Consider the following 17,671-nt stretch of genomic DNA (forward strand, 5'->3'; position numbering starts at 1 on the left):
GAGGTCACCATGACCTTGACCTTTGACCTTTCGACCTTTGTCCACCAAATTCGAATCAGTTCATCCTTGAATATCCAAATTAATATTTGTGACAAATCTGAAGAAATTCCCTAAAGGCGGTCTGGAGATATCAGGAGGCCAAAAACGTGTTTTGTGACGTCACAGTGACCTTGACCTTTAAACTTTGACCACCACAATGTAATCAGTCCATCCTTCACGTTCACATGGACATTCTTGACAAATTGGAAGGGATTCCCTCGAGGGGTTCCCAAGATATTTCGTTCAGAAGATCAAAACTGTTTGAGGTCACAGTGACCTTGACTTTTGACCTTTTGACCACTGGCCATCAAAACTGAATCAGTTCATCCTTGAGCCTAAGTGATTGTTCGTGCCAGATTTGAAGAAATTCTTACGGACAACTAAAAACATAATGCCAATGTTCTTTCTGCTACTCATGTTAGCAATTAGCTTACTGGTGCTAGCCTGTTTGAGGTTTAAAACAACCAATGAAAATACCAGTTTCTCTCCATTAAAATCTTCTTATCTTTAGCATTTTTATTTTAGGATAGAGGCAGCAGCACAGAGAGTTGTAGAAATGTAGCAAAGAGACTTCACTGAGTCTAACGAGAGCAAAAGTAATTCTGCACCTCATCCGACTTCAAAGCCAACTCACCTCCCACCACAAACACAGCTGCTTTTGATAATGATATGTTCTGGTGCTGACAGCTCAGTGCCGAGCTGAGTGTGTTAACATCGCCTGTGACCGTAGCTGAAGTTACAGTTGTGTAAAATTACAATAACCACATCAAACTGTCGAGGGGATCCACTTAAAACAAATTGGCCAACTTATTAAATATCACACCTGTCAGGCTAAACCGCTTTGTTAGCTTGATCGTCTTATCACTAATGTCCGTCAGCAAAACATTACCTTTTGTCACACACAAATTACCCACTTGGAGAGATGACACCCATTAATTTAGTCGGTCACAAAGAGCAAGCAGTCATCGTTTAAAACAAGGTGACACACACAGGCTTGATCAATTAGATAGTGAATTTTGCCACAGACACTCCCGTCCTGGTCCAGCCAACAAACAAAAATGATCACAACATAAGTACTACTGTTGAAAAAACATATAAAAAATATGTTTATTGCAATTACTAATACAGCTCATCTTAGTTGTATCATCTGTAGTACTCTGGATGCTCTGAGTGCGCAGTAAAAGTGTCATATACCAGCATGTTTTCTTTACTCTGTGAAGAAAACCAATTCTGATGCTGATGACTTTAGGAGCCCTGACAGAACTGGAGCAATTCTGACAAAATTTTACTTCCCTCTTCTTCATTACTGCTTCATGATGAGGTCGGAGCAGGATGTTTCCTGAAATGCTTAGAATTTAGAAAATTACTTGTTCCTACAAGCGACTTCAGTCTGGAAGAAATTCACTCAGCTCCATTTTCTGGTATCAGAACTATGAGAGACAGCCTCCTGTTACGGACAGCGACTGTTACATCTGCATTACTCACAGGCAGGAGGAAATTGGTCACATCCAGAGTTGAAATTCACATTTCTATTGTGAAGAGCAACATCTCTTTTGAGCTGTTTCTCTTGGTTTTATGGACCGCAACTTTCTGGTTCATGTCTCACTGCTCTCATCACCGTAGCAGGCAGTTTGTTTTTGGCAACAAAGCTGTTATAAGCCCGTCGTACGCTACTGCCTTCGCAGCACCAAAACAGCAAACAGAGTAAAGTTAGCAACCAGTTAGTGGAGCATTTAGCAGCTGAAAAGCCAAATACTACCCTCAAGAGTCGATGGAGACCAAAACAGAGCAAATAGGAGCGTTAATACTGGACTTTCATTCATCAGGTGGCCAAAAAACAAGACTACAAATGGATGTCATTATGATATTCCTGTCTATCTCTACTGTCACCATAAAATAAAGCAGAAAAAAAAAGATATTAAAAAACAGGCAACTAATCTATACACGGTAATGTATTTATGATAATATGTTAATGTTGTGTTTACAGCTTCATGTGCTGCCTCCAGAGTCAGAGTAATTTTGAAGGCAATGTATTATTCCACATAGGACCTAGATCTATTTCTTGTTTGAAAATGAATGCTTAATTATTTATAAATTAAACAAATCATTAAGTGTAAATTAAAAACTAACTTGCAGAGTCAATTATGTAATTTTCATAAAGAACCAGCCCCTTAAGAAACAGTCGTCAACCAATGATGGACTACAGCACACATAATGGCTAGCAGCGTTAGCCATTGCTAAACTGTAACCTTTCAAATTAACCACTGATTTCTAATCTGAATCCCCAGAATTCCCACCTCAGACAGGTCTGCAGAGGCCAAGAGTTGATTTTACAGACACTTTACTCATCATTTCTTACAGTCTGGGTTTCCTCTGCTAAGTCACAGACAGCCTTCGCTTATAGTGTAAATGAAATTAAACAGGTTGATGATGCAACTTTAAGTAATCCATTTTTTCACCTGTGGCTCTCGACCCAGGCTGGCTCCTCCCCCGACAGCAACCACGGGAACCCCTGTCTGGGCAGAGACAAACTCCAGCATCGGAGCCAGAGGGGCGCGGTTTGGCGGCGGTGGTCTCTCCTCCTCAAACACCAAACCCTGGAAGTAGAACAAAGGTTGCACAACGAAACAAAGCACATCAGACAAAAGACGTTACATCAGCCCTCATTGAGACACAATTTCATAAGCTCCTCATCAGACGTTCATGCATCAAAGCTGTCGTTTCTTTTATTCTTATGCACCAAACCCTGAGAATAAATTAAAGGCTGAACAAGTGAGCAAAATATATTGGAACAATGAGTAAGTCCATGTGCTGTTCACCGTATGCAAGATAACGGCTCATATTCTAGTACAGACATTATGAACTGAAGGTAGTGGTGGTGGTGGTGGTGGTGGTGGTGGTGGTGGTAAAGGGGGGGGGGCACGCCGGAGAAAGTTTAAGAACCGCTGCTTTTAAAAAAAAAAAAAAAAAAAAAAAAAAAAAAAAATGGGACTGCTTTGCTACTCTGCTCGGCAATCAATTTTCACAGAGATAAAATCGGAATTAAGTCCCTGCAGTGGACTGGCATCCTGTCAGGAGGAGAGTGTGTGTTGTACCTGTACAGCTTAAGCTGCTTCACACCACAGAAACAACAGATAAGCTCCTGGCTTATGGGCGAGGGACCTCAAGCTCCTGCTGGGCTTACAAACAGGTGTGGCTGCTGCAAACATGCTGAACTACAGCTGCAAAAGGAAGCGGTGTTTTGCACAAATTTTCTGGTGACCACGTTTTGTTTTCCCCCCCCCGTGATTACCTTTCAAGAAAGAACTGTCAACAGCGTTAATGAACTCAGGATAAATGTACGACGTTCTGGCCATTCCTTTATGTAATGATACGACGAGGAGCTGTGGTGATATGAGGCCGGCTTGATGACTGAACGCTTGTTTTCTTGTAGTGATTCAGGGAAGCAAATTGAAGCTAAGTGCAGCTGACAGCTCAATTCTCACAGGGAAGCATTTGATATGCTAATGGAGCTACAGACAGGACCTGGAAATAAGATAGCAAATGTTACTTAAAAGAGTTAATATCATATTTGATCTAAGATGTTTATAACAAGACCCCTTCACTGTTCCGACATGAAAATAAATCGAGAGATAGACAGCTAGACATGGATTCGACAAATACATGCATAATGTATAGTTCTACAGATGAATTAATGAATAGATGAATGAGTATAACATGTAGTGTGCTGTATTACCTCTGTCAGTATGATCACAAGCGGCTCTCAGAGATGAGGTTGCAAACTCAGATCTGCTCCCATCACAAGTGTCATACTACGAATGAATGAGTGAATGAATGATTAAATGGAGCAAACTCACACAATGAACATGAATGAATGAACAGAGAGTTTGTGGTTTCTGTAAAACACAACTTAATGAACAAAGGAACAAACAAGAAAACTACGTAGACAACATGTTGAAGGTCTGACAGAGTCAGTGTGCGTGTTTCCCAACTAGACACTTTTGAGGAAGGCCAGTTTCTCTGTAACATCTTCAGGTTAAAAGGAGTTGTTTTTAAGTTGTGCTATTGCTACACAAGTTAGCATTTACAGCTGTTTACTTACCAGTCTTGGCAATAGCTTATAGTAGGCCGTCTGAGCAGCACTACTTAGTCGTGGCCTGGACATTACGGATGACTCTGAATCGGAAAGAGCCGAGACAGTCCGACCTAGCAAGGGCTGGCTGGTTAGCATGCTAACTTCAGTGGAAGAATGGAAGTAATAGGAATAGAAGTAAAACAAGAGGGTTGCTTCCCACTCCTGGGGACAGCTTTTGGCGAGTAAAGGAGTGAAAAGTTTGACGCTACACTCACAACGTATCTTGTGAACTGGCAAGTAAACAGCTGTTAATGCTAACCTGAGCAAAAACTTACAAATAGCGTTACCAAATAGAACATTTGGTAATGTTGTCTTGTGAAGACCCATCTGTGGCAGAACTTTACGAGAGAAGATGTTAAGTGATAGCTGGTATTTAAAAGTCTTTGGAAATTTTGAAACTTTGTGGAAAAGAATTACTCAAACTAGGCGGCGAACAGAGGACCAGTGAGGGGAACACACAACCGTTATCATATAATGTGCTATTGCTAATTATGTAAGCCACATTGTGGGTTGACACATGTCAAAGTCAAGCTATACCATTGTATTAATTCCTACTTTAGGTGCAGTCAGGCCTTCAGAAGACATTGTACCTTAACCACTCCTCCTGTCTGTTTCGTAAAGTGTGTTATGGGTGAAGGGGATATTAGTTTTTCATCTACCTTTGCAAATGTTATATTGTTCAAGAACATCTGTGGAACATTGTCTAAACTGTGGAGGACTCTGAGGACTTCATATCACAGGTGTGTCACGTATGTGCTGTAGGTCTACCTGTAGTGGTGTGGTGGCCAGCAGCTCACACAGCTGCAGTAGAAGGCTGCCCGGGCTGCTCTCATTCACAGCCAGGTAGATGACGTTGGCCTGGCCTGACGGTGTCATCACCGTCTCCCCCACGAGCGCCGCCAGGGACAGGGATGATGAGGAGGAGGAAAACGAAGCCATTGCAGCTGCTCCTGCCAACGAAGCTGTATCCGTTACTCCCGTTACTCCCCTTCCTCCTCCTCCTCCTCCTCCTCCTCCACCTCCACCTCCTCCACCTCCACCTCCACCTCCTCCCGGACCATTTCCCACACCGGGCCCCATCCCTGGCCCTGGCTCGCCGACCCCCGCACCTCCCACCACCGCCGTCTCCGGGAGCAGGGAGGAGCCCGAGTGGACCACGGCGATGTTGACACCACCCGAGTCCCTCTCTCTCTCCCGGGGCCGGAGCAGCAGGGGGGGCGAGGGGCGTGCGGGCCCCGTGCAGGCCAGGACAGCCAATAGCAGTGAGAGGGCGGGCCTTGGGGCCACCATGGGGTAAAGGGAGGGCCAGTGGCAGCTGTCGGATGGGGGTTGACAGGTAAGACCAGGTAGGGTTTAGGGATTTGGGGACAGTGGGTGACGTCTGCGGGGGAGGAGGAAGGGAGGAGAGGTGGGGGGAGGGTCAGCGGCTCACAGTGCTTCACCTGATGAGAGGAGACGCTGGAGAGGAGACAGAGAGGAGAAACAGCGTCATCATACTGAGGTCATAAGTCTTCTCTTACCATATGCAGAGCTTCAATAGTCACTGTTTTCTTCCGTCATATGCAAGCACGTGTTATCTCGAGTGGGACATTTGATTTATGTGGCCCTTATGAACCATTTATTCTCCAGTAAACAATGTAAATAAATGACACACACACACACACACACACACACACACTACACCTACTCATCCCTGCATTTATTGCTGCTCCTCAGACTTCATGTAAATCTGCAAACACAAAAAGGATTTCAGCCGAGCAGACGCCACACACTCTTAATACTGTTTACATCCCTAATAATGAAAAACTGCTGACGTTTAGGATTAAACAGGACAATAGAAAAAGTTAACAGATAAAGATTTGACAAAGTGCAGTTAAAAAACTCCGGAGTGATTACTGTTTATCACCAAACGCGATGACTAAATCAAAATGATGATCTTGCTGATTAGTACTTTAATTGATGATATTGTACAAACAAGATGGATCTGAAGTTTTTCAGGTTTTATTCCAGCTCCTATAAGCACCTGCGGCCATATTATAGAAACCTCCTAACCTGCAGATCCTATCTTAACTGTTTGGTTACCATGGTAATAAGGCTTAGAACCGGATAAGATGATTTTCCTGATAGGAAAAACGCCATTACAGATGAATAGTTCTGAAGTCAATGTTCCTATCCTAACTTAAAACAAGAAAGTGTATTACACAAGGTTCCTAATTTCCCTTCTTGCTCTTATCGCTTTTACACAACCAATGAAATGTCAACAGGTGGAACTGGAGAGACTCATGGCAGACCCTGACGATGTGTTGCGGTTTGATGACAAAACACCCACTGGTAAATACAGGCTACCCCAGGTCATGATCCTGCAGTTAGCCAAGCAGCTACTTTTTGTACATTTCAATGAGAAATCTAGGTGGTTACAGAAATACCAAAAAAGGTAAAAACTCCAGCAACACTTCCAATTAACAGAAGAACTTTATAAGACTGACAGGTTTCAGTTTGTGGCCTTCATCAAGGTCATCTTCATCAGGGTTTTTTGATGACCCTGATGAAGCGGAAACGTGTCGGTGTTGCTGAAGTTTTGATCTCTTTGGACTTTTTCCTTCCTCCATGCACCTTGGAAGTAGGTGAGGTGGGCCAGAAACTTTACTTTGTTTCTACACCAGGTTACAGAAATACCTCAGCGAGATAAGATGAGAAAAGTTGCTGGTTCCTAAAAGTTGATGGCCGATGTTGGATTGAGTTTTTAAGATTTCCAAACCTGAGATAAGATAGGACGAAGTAAGATAAGATTGGATTCCTAAGAGGTAGTCAGGATTTGCTTCAGTAATACCAAACTGGGAAAAATCCTGTCTTACACTCCTCCTATCTTAACTTAACATTTAAGATAGGAGGCATATGTAATATGGGTGCTGCACCCAAACCTGGGTAACAGAATTAAACTGAGGATTTTACCATGGCACTGTGTCCTATAAGTGCATGTCTTCTGTACTTGTCCTTCAGTATAAAACAGTACAGCATTATGTGAGCTTTAACGTGCACTGCCTTCAAAGCTAATACATACAAAAATTAGAAAACATATTTCCTGTATTTTTCCCTTGTTCTCACTCTACTCTGCACATTGAGGTGACGCTGCTACAAACTGTGTCAGTTTACTTTTATCATCTTCCTCAGCTGCTGTTGTCCACTTTCCAAGCCTAATGATATCTTGTATTCAAGCTGCACACAAAAATATACTTCAAAATTTAGCACTTACTGTACACCAGCAGCACTGTGCACTAATGGAGCATAGTATGGAATTTAGACACACCAAAGGTTTCTGGCAGAAAAAGTCAGCAGAAAGGAAAAAAAAGCATGGGCCTAGTATGCAGGCCAGGTCATCTCCTCTGAGACACAAAGTTCCGAAGAGTGGTTTTTATTTCTAACAAATGTATTTTTTTTTCCCCACAATCCAACACAGAATGAGGTCTGAGACGCAGCATGCCAGCGTGTGGATGGGCTCAGAGGAACAGGCAAGTGTAGGACCAGAGAGAATAAATGGTGAGTACAAGCAGAATAAGGAAGCAGAGAAAGACTTGCAGGTGCCGAAGGGATAGAAGATGAACTGAGGGGCAGAAGAAGGGAGGGGTGGAGGGATTAGATAGAGGAGTGTATTCAACCGCAGTGGGAGGGCAGATGCAGTGTTTGTTTGTAAGGGAGAGGAAAAGAGTAAAAAAAAAAAAAAAAAAGAAGAGACCTGCATATGTATGAGAGTGAAAAGGAAACAGAGGAGAGGGTGTAAGGAAGGTATACAGAGCGTGACAGTATGTATGTGTGTGCGCAAAAAAAAAAAAATGGACATGCACTGCATCTGAATCTGAACAATGAGACACTGCTTCATGCTACGGTATACATAATGATTCCTGGCAATGGAAAGCAATTTGTGCACAATTTGACATAATGGCGAAAGTCAAAACGTTCCAAATGAGCTTCAAATGTACAGACAACAAAAGTACAATGAATAAATTTTAGCAACAGCTTCCCCATGCCTCTGTATTTTGCACAAGAATCCTGTTGGGAAATTATGTTTCTTATCTTCATATTACCCTCTACTGATGCAGCTACACACACTTTCAAATCATTGTACTTTGTAGCCTAAGCCCTACTAATTACTTTGGATAACTTCAATATGCTTGTGGAATTTAGCTTTCATTGATATTAATTAAACACATATATTTTGCAGCTACACCATCAGTATAATAATCTGACTTTAAATCAACCTCTATGCAGATGATGACAAATTTTCTGAGAGCTTTTTCTGGAAGAATGTGCCTCCAGTACTGCTTCATTAGATTTGATTTGTAGGTGATCTCTGGGAGGTGGAATCGAGAAACATCACAGTCTTGACACTTACAGTAGCTAAAGATGTCAAATATATATAATAAGTAAAACAATCTCATAAACTAGAAAGTGTAACTTAACTCCAAGCTCAGCAGGTACTGAACCTGTCTGGTTGTTTATAGTTTTACGTCAGTTGATTTCTCAGTGCTCCGTTGTACATGTACATAGCTGTTTAACTGTTATGTCTCTCAGTTTGCTAACATGTGTTACGTGTGTTATTTCAGAGTGTATACATTGCAGTCTGGATCTGGATTGTATTAATTCATCTGTGTTTGCATGACACACTGATGAAAACGTCATGGTCATCTCCATCATCAGTTTGTAACAATGAACTCAAAGTGTACTGACCACATCCTGAGCACAGTTCCATATACTCATGAATAGTGAGAACTTCAGCCACTGGAGGTCAGCAAGGAAACCTGACCAGGAACGTTCTGCATTTATGTTTTCAGCCGCTGCAGTAGCATAAAGCCCGGACATACTGCCTGCGTTACATGTGTGTGGTGGTCGCGGAACATATCGGTTTCAGCCTCTCGCCTTCTTTACTCACATAAGACGTTCCCAGCAAAAATAAACAGGGAGAAGACTTGTTGGTGGTCATATTTCATCACCTTTCATAATAGTTTCAATGTCTAGGCTGTATCTAAATATGACAGAGACAGAAATAAAGATAGAAAAGATAGAAATATTGTATTTTTTAACCATTTACCAGCTGCATGTGGATACAGTGGAGGCCACATGTACTGTATTGTCACAGGAGAAAATTAATCGAGGCTATAATTATATTATGTCAATAATTTAACAGGTGAAGGGATCTCTCTCTCTCTCTCTCTCTCTGTGTGTGTTACTCTGAATGAGGGTAAGTAAGGTTAATAAGGTTTATAATGAAAAGAAATCAAACTCAATGTAGAGAGATAGGGCTGGCAGTAATAGCACTGCAGCAGATACACTGGCGGTGTGGAAACACGCGTGCAAGCTGCAGCAGTTTAGCAAGGTAGCCGTCACGCACACACAACGCAGGCAGTGTGTCCCAGGCGTAAAGATTCACACACATTCACACATCTGGGAGCAGTCCCGCACTTACACAAACATGCAGTGAATGTTAGCTGCTCAGGGTTAAGCATCTTGCTTGAGGGCATCTCAACAGACGCTGAGGGAGTGGAGAAAGCCTTTTTTTTCACACTCAGATTAAATGTTACAGCAGTTTAATAACACTGTGCACATTGTGTTGAGCTGCATTGAGGAAGGAGGAAACAAGCACCATCCCGCAACAGGCTCTTGAACACTGTTTTATTAAAGCGTCCCTGAGCAAGGCACCAAAGCCCTTTCCCGCTCATTTACTCACTGTTAGACTCCACTACACTTTGCCCATGCAAATGATTAAAGTCATCAGGACTGACAACCAATACAACTGACCTCAGTCGCAGATACTTATGAGTTGCTGAAAGTATGTTTCAGTAGGTTGTTGCCTGTTACAACAGTACGTGTTCACTGAATGATGTTTTCAAGGTTGTAAATCATTCAGCAACTCCTTCATCAAGGAGCTGACTATTTATAGCAAATAGTTATGCAGTTACACTTAACAGAAAAGACTCTCTTTGATGGAACTTTCAAATATCAGAGCAGCAATGTAGACTCTGTAGGTAAAACTAATTCCCTGCTGACAAACATATGTGAACATTAAATCTTTACTTAACCAACAATATCAAAATCTTAAGAAGACACAGAAGGCGGAGATTAGGGTTCTGGAGCACATGAGCATGAGTCAGGTTGTAGACCATACTAATAACCACTAATAACTAACATTATCCACAAACAATATTTACACAGGCATGATGAAATTTATTGCAACATATTTGATCTGAATTGCCTTTTCATTAGCTGTCAAAATCTGTTAAATCCGTCTTGTATTTGTAATTCAGAAATCTTTTGCACAGTCGATCGAATAAACCGGAAATCTTGTCAGTACAGAGAGCAAAAGTTTGCATTAGCATGACCGCTAACACTATGCCAGCCACTGCCAGCTGCAAGCTAACAAACAACATAAACAAATAATAGATGCTAACTATGCTAACCGTTCCGATACATCTGCTAGTCGCCAATTTTGTTCACAACAGACTCCTCAACTGAGTCTGACTGAGACTCAAACATGTGGCTGAGTCTCTCTGATGTTTCCTCTAACATTAACCATCTTGATACGCACTGCTCTTACACCTGTCCCCAAAACCTTGCCAATACAGGGAGCAAGAGCTTGCATTAGCACAGCTGCTAACACTGTGTTAGCCACTTCCAGTTACAAGCCAGTTGCAACATGAACCAGTTAACTACGCTTACCGTTCTGATGTCTTCAACAAACGCTTCAACAAGCTCCCGAGTCTGAGTCTGACTGAGGCTCAAACATGTGACGAGTTTCTCTGATGTTTCCTCCTCTAACCATCTTGATTGTCTCTGCTCTGTCACCTGTCGACCTAACGCAAGCAGCGGTGGTGGCCGGGGCACAGCACCTGATCCAGATTTCTCCATGAGGAAGTTAGTGTAGATGTTCCAGCCGGTTTTTGATTTTTTTTTTTTTTTTTTTTTTCAGTTTTTATGTGGAAAAACCATGTTGAAAAATATTAGTCATCGCAGAGTATTTTTACATAGTTAAATACATGTCTGGAGAGGAGCATAAAACCGCTATAAAAAAACTTTGAGATTGCTTAATGTACCAAGAACAAAGAAATGGACTGAGTCAGTGGAACAATGGAACAACAATGGAATAATGGCAAGAAATTTAACCAAATGTTAGTGTTCCAGTCTCAGTGTTTCAAAATAAAAAAAGGATGTAGCATTATCCAAAAGTGGATCTCACTGTGAGCAGTGCACAGTTTACATTCATTCCATATGACGGCACATTCACTGATGCACTACATTAATTCATTACTGTGCTGCTAAAATGTCTATGAGAACAAATTTCCTGAGTGAGAGCAGCACAGTCCCAGTGGTATCTTTAAAAGAAAAATCCATCCTCAGATCTTTTTACACTATCAAGTTCCATCAGCTGGATATGTTCAATACATTCAAGAAGTTAATTAGTGTTGTTATTTCCTTCTTTGGATGTACTCACTTTCTCCTCAAATAACCTCATCTCGGTTCGTGATTTCATCAGATTCCTAATGGAGTTTCCAGCAGCATCCATAGATCCACAGAAGGTGTGAAACGTCTTTGTTGTTTTCAGCTTTGGATTTAAAATTTTGGGGGGTGAATAGATTGATGATAACACTCTAAGAGCAAGAGAATATGCTGGTCTATTAAAGCTTCTGCTGAGAGAGGAATTGTGATCTCAGCCACTATAGTAAAACCTCACTCTCATGCAATACTGTCAGTGATGGAAAAGGCAGAATTTCAGGGGATCATTGAAATAAATTACAGCTTCAGAAAGAGCCACGTGCCATGTTCTCAGATGGATGAAATAACAGAAGCAGGAGTGAGTCAAGGCTCATTGTTAATGTACAATATGTAGAAGGTGAACATCTAAGACCTTCAACTGCAGCTCAGCTCAGGCTTCCCTGTGAAGGTTTCATTGTGTTCTAATGGAACTGTAGTGATCAGGAAGCACAAAACATGGTGTAAGATACATCCAGCAAGTCTGCCTTTCTATTGCGCAATAAACTGCCAAGCACCTGCCAGTAAATAGTAAAATTTTCAGTCACACTCTGGCGTCAGAAAATTTCAACATTTTTCAAAAGGTTGATCCACAAACAAACATCTTTTTACAGATACGGAGGAGACGTACACGTAAAAATTTTAAAGTCATGGTTCGAACAATGGCAGACGACCTGAGCAATATTGAAACAGAGTGCAACAGTAACTTGGATAAATACAACAAAGACAATGACTTAGAAGATCTAAAAAGAGACTTTGACGCACCTGCTAAGCTGCTAACCAGCTAGCCAGCGGATCAGGGTGAGACATGTCGGAGGAGGAGAAAGATCGGTGAGCCAGTATCACCGCTAGCCAAAGGTAAAGATTGACCTGATGCAGTGCTGTCACTAAACCTTTAATTCTCAGCCTCTGAAGCAGATAGGAACATGAAATAAAAACCATGTGAGACCTTAAACCTTTGGCTTTTATTATAAATCACTGACTTCACTCCAATGTTAAACTTAATCATTTTATTTCATGTTTCTATCTGCTTCAGAGGCTGAGTAATAAAGGTTTTAGTGAAAAAACCCTCAGGTTCTCGGAGATGGTGTTTAACAATGCTCAGGTTTTACAGGGCGCCTTAGGTCTCAATGGGTTAATGTGAGGATGAAACATAAAACATTTCTTCTCCACATGGCCTTGTGTGTTTCAAAGTTGCTGAATGAAAAATGGTGAAAAATAAGCAGCTACCAAAGATGTTATTTCCTTTGTAAACAACTGATCCGGTGCATTGGAAAAAGGAGAAACTAGCAATTTCCATCTTGCAGTCTTGACCTATTTAAAGGATGTCAAAGCTCTTCTAATGCAGAAAGAGGGTACAGTCCGTTCATCCCCTGTGGCCATTTTAAAATACTGCAGTCCAGCATGTCTCAAAACCTTGTATAGCACGTGTAACATCTGAAAGTACATAATCACTCAAAAACTTTTCCAAGAATTCAAAATGGTAAGCAGCTGCAGGCTCAATGCGATGCAAAGGTACAACTGAAACATTTACTCGCTTGTTGGAGTGGAGAAGATCAAAATGAGAGACGGCCTGCAGCAATTCCCACAACTGCTTTAACGGTCAGTTTACTGATGCTGAGGAATATGGATGGATGGATTTCTTCACTGCTCACTTTGAGGCTGCTGGACTTCAAGCAGACTGTTTAAAGAGGTAAGTTTTGGATTGTCAGAGGACCGGGCTGTTGAACTGAAGAGCGCATACACACTATAAAAATCCCTCTCCCAATTCAGCACAATGTAGTTGAATATCTAAGTCATGAAATAGACATAAGGTCCACAATAACTTCAGACTGGGGCTAAACAATACCTTTGTGATGAGCTGCAACAGTGACTGAGCCAGGCCTTATCACCCAACGTCAGTGTTGGACGTCACTAACTCTCTTGTGGCTGAATGGGAGGAAATCCCTGAGGCAGGTTCCAAAATCTTGTTCCCAGAGGATTGGGGGCTGTGATAGCGATGAATAAATTACTGTATATCATTATATCATATCATATTGGAGCCACATTGAAGATTATAAATCTCCCTTTTTCTCTTGTATGAAGAAACTGCAGACTTGAATTGTCTAACAAATGGATTCACAAAGAGATTGGTTGAATTATGTTACAGTTCCACTATAAAAGGTTCATTGCACGTAAAGGTACACTCCATGATTTTTTCATAATGTTTACAAGCAGCAACCTCAAGGGGTTAAAAATGAAGGAAACATTAAAATGAAAATAAAAAACTGCAGTTCCTCAAATGGCCACTTGTTCGGCTCCAAAAGCAAGTCAATCCTCCTAGACTCCCATGTTAAAAATGTCCACCTTTACAGCAGAAATAAACATGTTTACAGCCTGGTACAAAAACTGATTTGCTTAAAAGGTATGCATATTTGAGGTGAGTGAATTATTATTTTATTTATGTGTTAGCACTAATTAAAAGGTACCGGTGTCTGCACTCACCATACATGACTTGCTATCACGGTTTTTTAACTAGCTAATTAGCCAGCATATGAATTAGCCTTGAGCTAGCCTTTGAGCCCAGCTGTGCTAACAATGCTAACAGGAGTGTATGCTTGCCACAGTTATTAAACCGGCATGCACCAAAGTCTCAGCTCCACACATGCCCCACCTCTTTGTCCATTTTTGGATTAGCCAGGAGTTAGGCGGAGTCAGTCACTGCCAAAAAGGCGATGGAGGAGCAGCCCACTCTGAGCTTAAAAAAGAGCTTCATGGAGGTTACGTCCATCTTTATATACAGTTTATTAAAGCTGAAATCCCTGATTTATCTCCTAGCTGACTCTTGATGTTATTGTTAATGCTTTGAAACACAAAGCTAAAATGGAGCTGCAAGGCAATTTTGGGTGCTATCAGACAAAATCACAAACTTGTCTAAAGAAAAAAAATGAGATGATAATAAATTTCTGTAAATAAAAATAAAGTTTGTACCTCTGATTTTATTCGTCCAGCATCACGAGTCCATCTGGATGAAAGTGTAATAACGGCTGAAGGATGCACAGAAAGTCTGCATGTGAATCATACCTGTTATGCTACATAGTTTTAATACCAGCCATTAGTCATATTGTTGGCCTTGGCCGTGCTGTCTGTGCAGGCTCAAGCTGTTGACACTCATCAGCCTTGGATACATGGAGAATGTGAAGCAGTCTGAGGACTGCAGGCTGCCAAACAGCAGAGCCAGACAGCTGGCAAGGCACTGGCACGCTCCTCAGTGGTTGGATCTCCATTTGGAGGAAACAGTAAATGCTGCAACCTAAACTGTCCTGGTATTATTTAAACATTTCTTTGCTTAGTGTTGAAAGGTCTTAGAGATCACATACTCTGCTTTAAGAGAAGAGATAATCATGGATGCGGCAAGCTCACCTGTTATCACTTTATTCACCTGTCTAGGCTTTTTTATAAAGTAAAGTTGCTCTGTGCATTAAATGAAATTGGTATATTCCATAAACACAGTTTTCTAAGAAAAGAAATTTCATTGTGTAAATAACTATATTTTGGCCGATGTTGTCAGTTTGATTAATGATGATAAAGGTTCCACATAATCTTTTTTTCCCCAATCTTCAGTTTGTTCTAGTCGTTATATTTTCTTCAAAAATCTTGCTCTATGCTGCTGCTGTGACCCATTTTCCCATCAGTATCATTTAAATCTCATCTTGCTTTACGTCGTCTTATCTTTTCAGAAGACAAGATTATCTTCTCTGTATCGATTAAAGTTAACACGAGTGTTTGTGTCTATTTGTGTAGTGAGAAGAACTATTGAAAAGATTTTCTTCCTCTTACCGGCTCAGTGGTGTAGCAGAGATGTTGAAGACAGAGACTATGGTTGGGTTATTCTAACCTGACAAGTTGGGAATTTGTAAAAAGGTAATTTACTAGCGACCCCAAGAACACATGCATTATTCTCTAAAAATTATACTTTAGATGTTTATCTTTTTGGCTTGCAAAGACAGAATCTACAGGACCGAGTCTTTACATGTACTGGTACATTGTGCACTAGCCAGACACAAATATTTAATTAGATACATTAGAATAGGAAACAAGAAAATGTGGAAAATAAGTCCACAAATGGTGCAAACCTTCCCCTGATCTGTAGGAAACAAATGGAATGGTAACCTGGTGACAGTGTCGTTTGTACCGTACAAATATTCACTGTTCTCTTTCTTCCAGTAATGGTTTAATTCAGCGACAACTGTGGTTACTGATGATAACAGCAAGTGTGTTTTTAATAATACAGAAAAAGTCCCAGAGTTCAGTTCAAAATGACACATGTATGGACCACTGGGGGACGGCAAACAGACATCAAGAAAGTCAACTGGTGTTTCTATAAACAAATGCTTTGTCTCAAATCACATAGTTCCATGCTCATACTTGCTATTTTGAGTGTATTAAGTGTGTTCACATTGACGGCAACATGCAGTGCACTATAAAAGTGCCCGGATGTTGCACTCAAAAACAGTCAAAGGCTGGAAAACTTCTCACCCCCAACAGTCGCCATCTTGGCCAGTGAGCGTACTCTGTACACAGTGTACTACATGTGAGTGTAGTGACTGAAGACACAGCAAAAGTCACGTTTTACAAAAGAAAACTTAAGAAGACAGTTGACAACAGCAGTAACAGCTAATGTCCAATGACATAGAGGCATCTTTTCCTTTGGGTCTGCAGTTTTAATTGTGTTTGGGAAAGGCAGACAATGAAATCAACCGCTTATAGAGGCGACTACAGAATGCAAATAAAGTGAATATCATAGGTGCATAATAAATGCTCATAGGGCTGAACGGAAGCGAACCCCTAACACACTAGCCGGCCAGGAACAGCCAGTAACAGCTATCGGCGCTATTCAGTCACAAAAGCCCTCCCAGCAAGCTGACCGTCTAACGCTGGAGGATGATAACACAGTTTATTCGAAAGATGTGTTTTTGTACAGTCAACTCTGATGCTGCAAACAATGTCTCTTTGAGAAACAGTTTATTCTCCCAGCAGAGCAAGGTTATATAGACGTGGATGGTGCAACACTAAACAGGTTATGAGCTTCTCCTGCTCTGCTCTCTGGCACTGTCAAGATGTTTGCTCATGCTGTAATGTTCTCTCTAAAATGTGGCTGTTTTAAATGCTGGTGTCACGACTTATTGCTGAAAAATAGCAGCCATAAATAGTATCAGAAATGGAGTTAGATGAGGAAAAGCTTAACATTCGTAACTTTAAAGGTGAGGTAGAGACGTTGGACATATTCGCATGGAGCTCGATACTGGTGTGTTAGAGTCTAGAGCTGCTGCTGGACTGGACGTTTAATGGGTCTTAATCAAAACCAGCATGGAGAATCTGAAATGAACAGCTGTGGTGGCAGTGAATGAGTCAAAATCTGCACGCGAATTAAACCGTTGTTGGAAAAACAAAAATGCATCCTACACAAAAGCCCTCTGGAGGGATTAGAACAAGAAACGCTGTCAAAAAGGGCTGCTCACGGGGCGGTAGATGCTGGAGCATATTGTGGGTTTAGCACGTTGCGTTGCCGGTGTGATGGATTTTTTTTTTTTTCCTCTGTGCTTGTGTGAAGGCTGCTAATGCATGATTGATCATCAATCAGAGACGCAGGGGGATGCAACCAGACATGGAGCATTTGAAACATCTGCAACTCTGAAAGCGAAAAAAAGAAAGAAAGAAAAAAAAAAACTAAAATCCTTTGTAGAAACTGTCAAACCACATGAATTTAAACACTTAAAATCCGCTGCGTAAACAACACAACAGCTGCACTCCAACAAAGCTTTACAGGTTCGTGTGCGCTTGGGCTTGTGTTCGTGGTTGTTTCCGCGCTGTTCCCGAATGTGATGCGGTGTGTGCGCGCTTATGTGAGTGTGTGCACAGGGGTAGTGTGATTTGTGAGGGAAATAATGGCCACCATCAACAGTCTCTCAGCAACGAAGACAAGGTTTATTGATG

General features: G+C 41.4%; 1 protein-coding gene across 1 annotated transcript in view; it reads right to left on the reverse strand.

The window, feature by feature from the left end:
• The window catches only part of LOC111233228 (glutamate receptor ionotropic, NMDA 2D-like), a 136,286-nt gene extending 130,822 nt beyond the window's left edge, over positions 1-5,464 (reverse strand). Inside the window, exons 1-3 of the mRNA XM_022760993.1 lie at positions 5,209-5,464; positions 4,943-5,124; positions 2,499-2,636 (exon numbers count right to left, since the gene is read on the reverse strand). Coding sequence (XP_022616714.1) covers positions 2,499-2,636; positions 4,943-5,124; positions 5,209-5,464 — 576 coding nt within the window. The remainder of the gene's footprint in view (positions 1-2,498; positions 2,637-4,942; positions 5,125-5,208) is intronic.
• Positions 5,465-17,671: the final 12,207 nt, after the last annotated feature.

This window comes from Seriola dumerili, unplaced genomic scaffold, assembly GCF_002260705.1.
Source record: "Seriola dumerili isolate Sdu_G_001 unplaced genomic scaffold, Sdu_1.0 BDQW01000381.1, whole genome shotgun sequence".
NCBI lineage: Eukaryota > Metazoa > Chordata > Actinopteri > Carangiformes > Carangidae > Seriola > Seriola dumerili.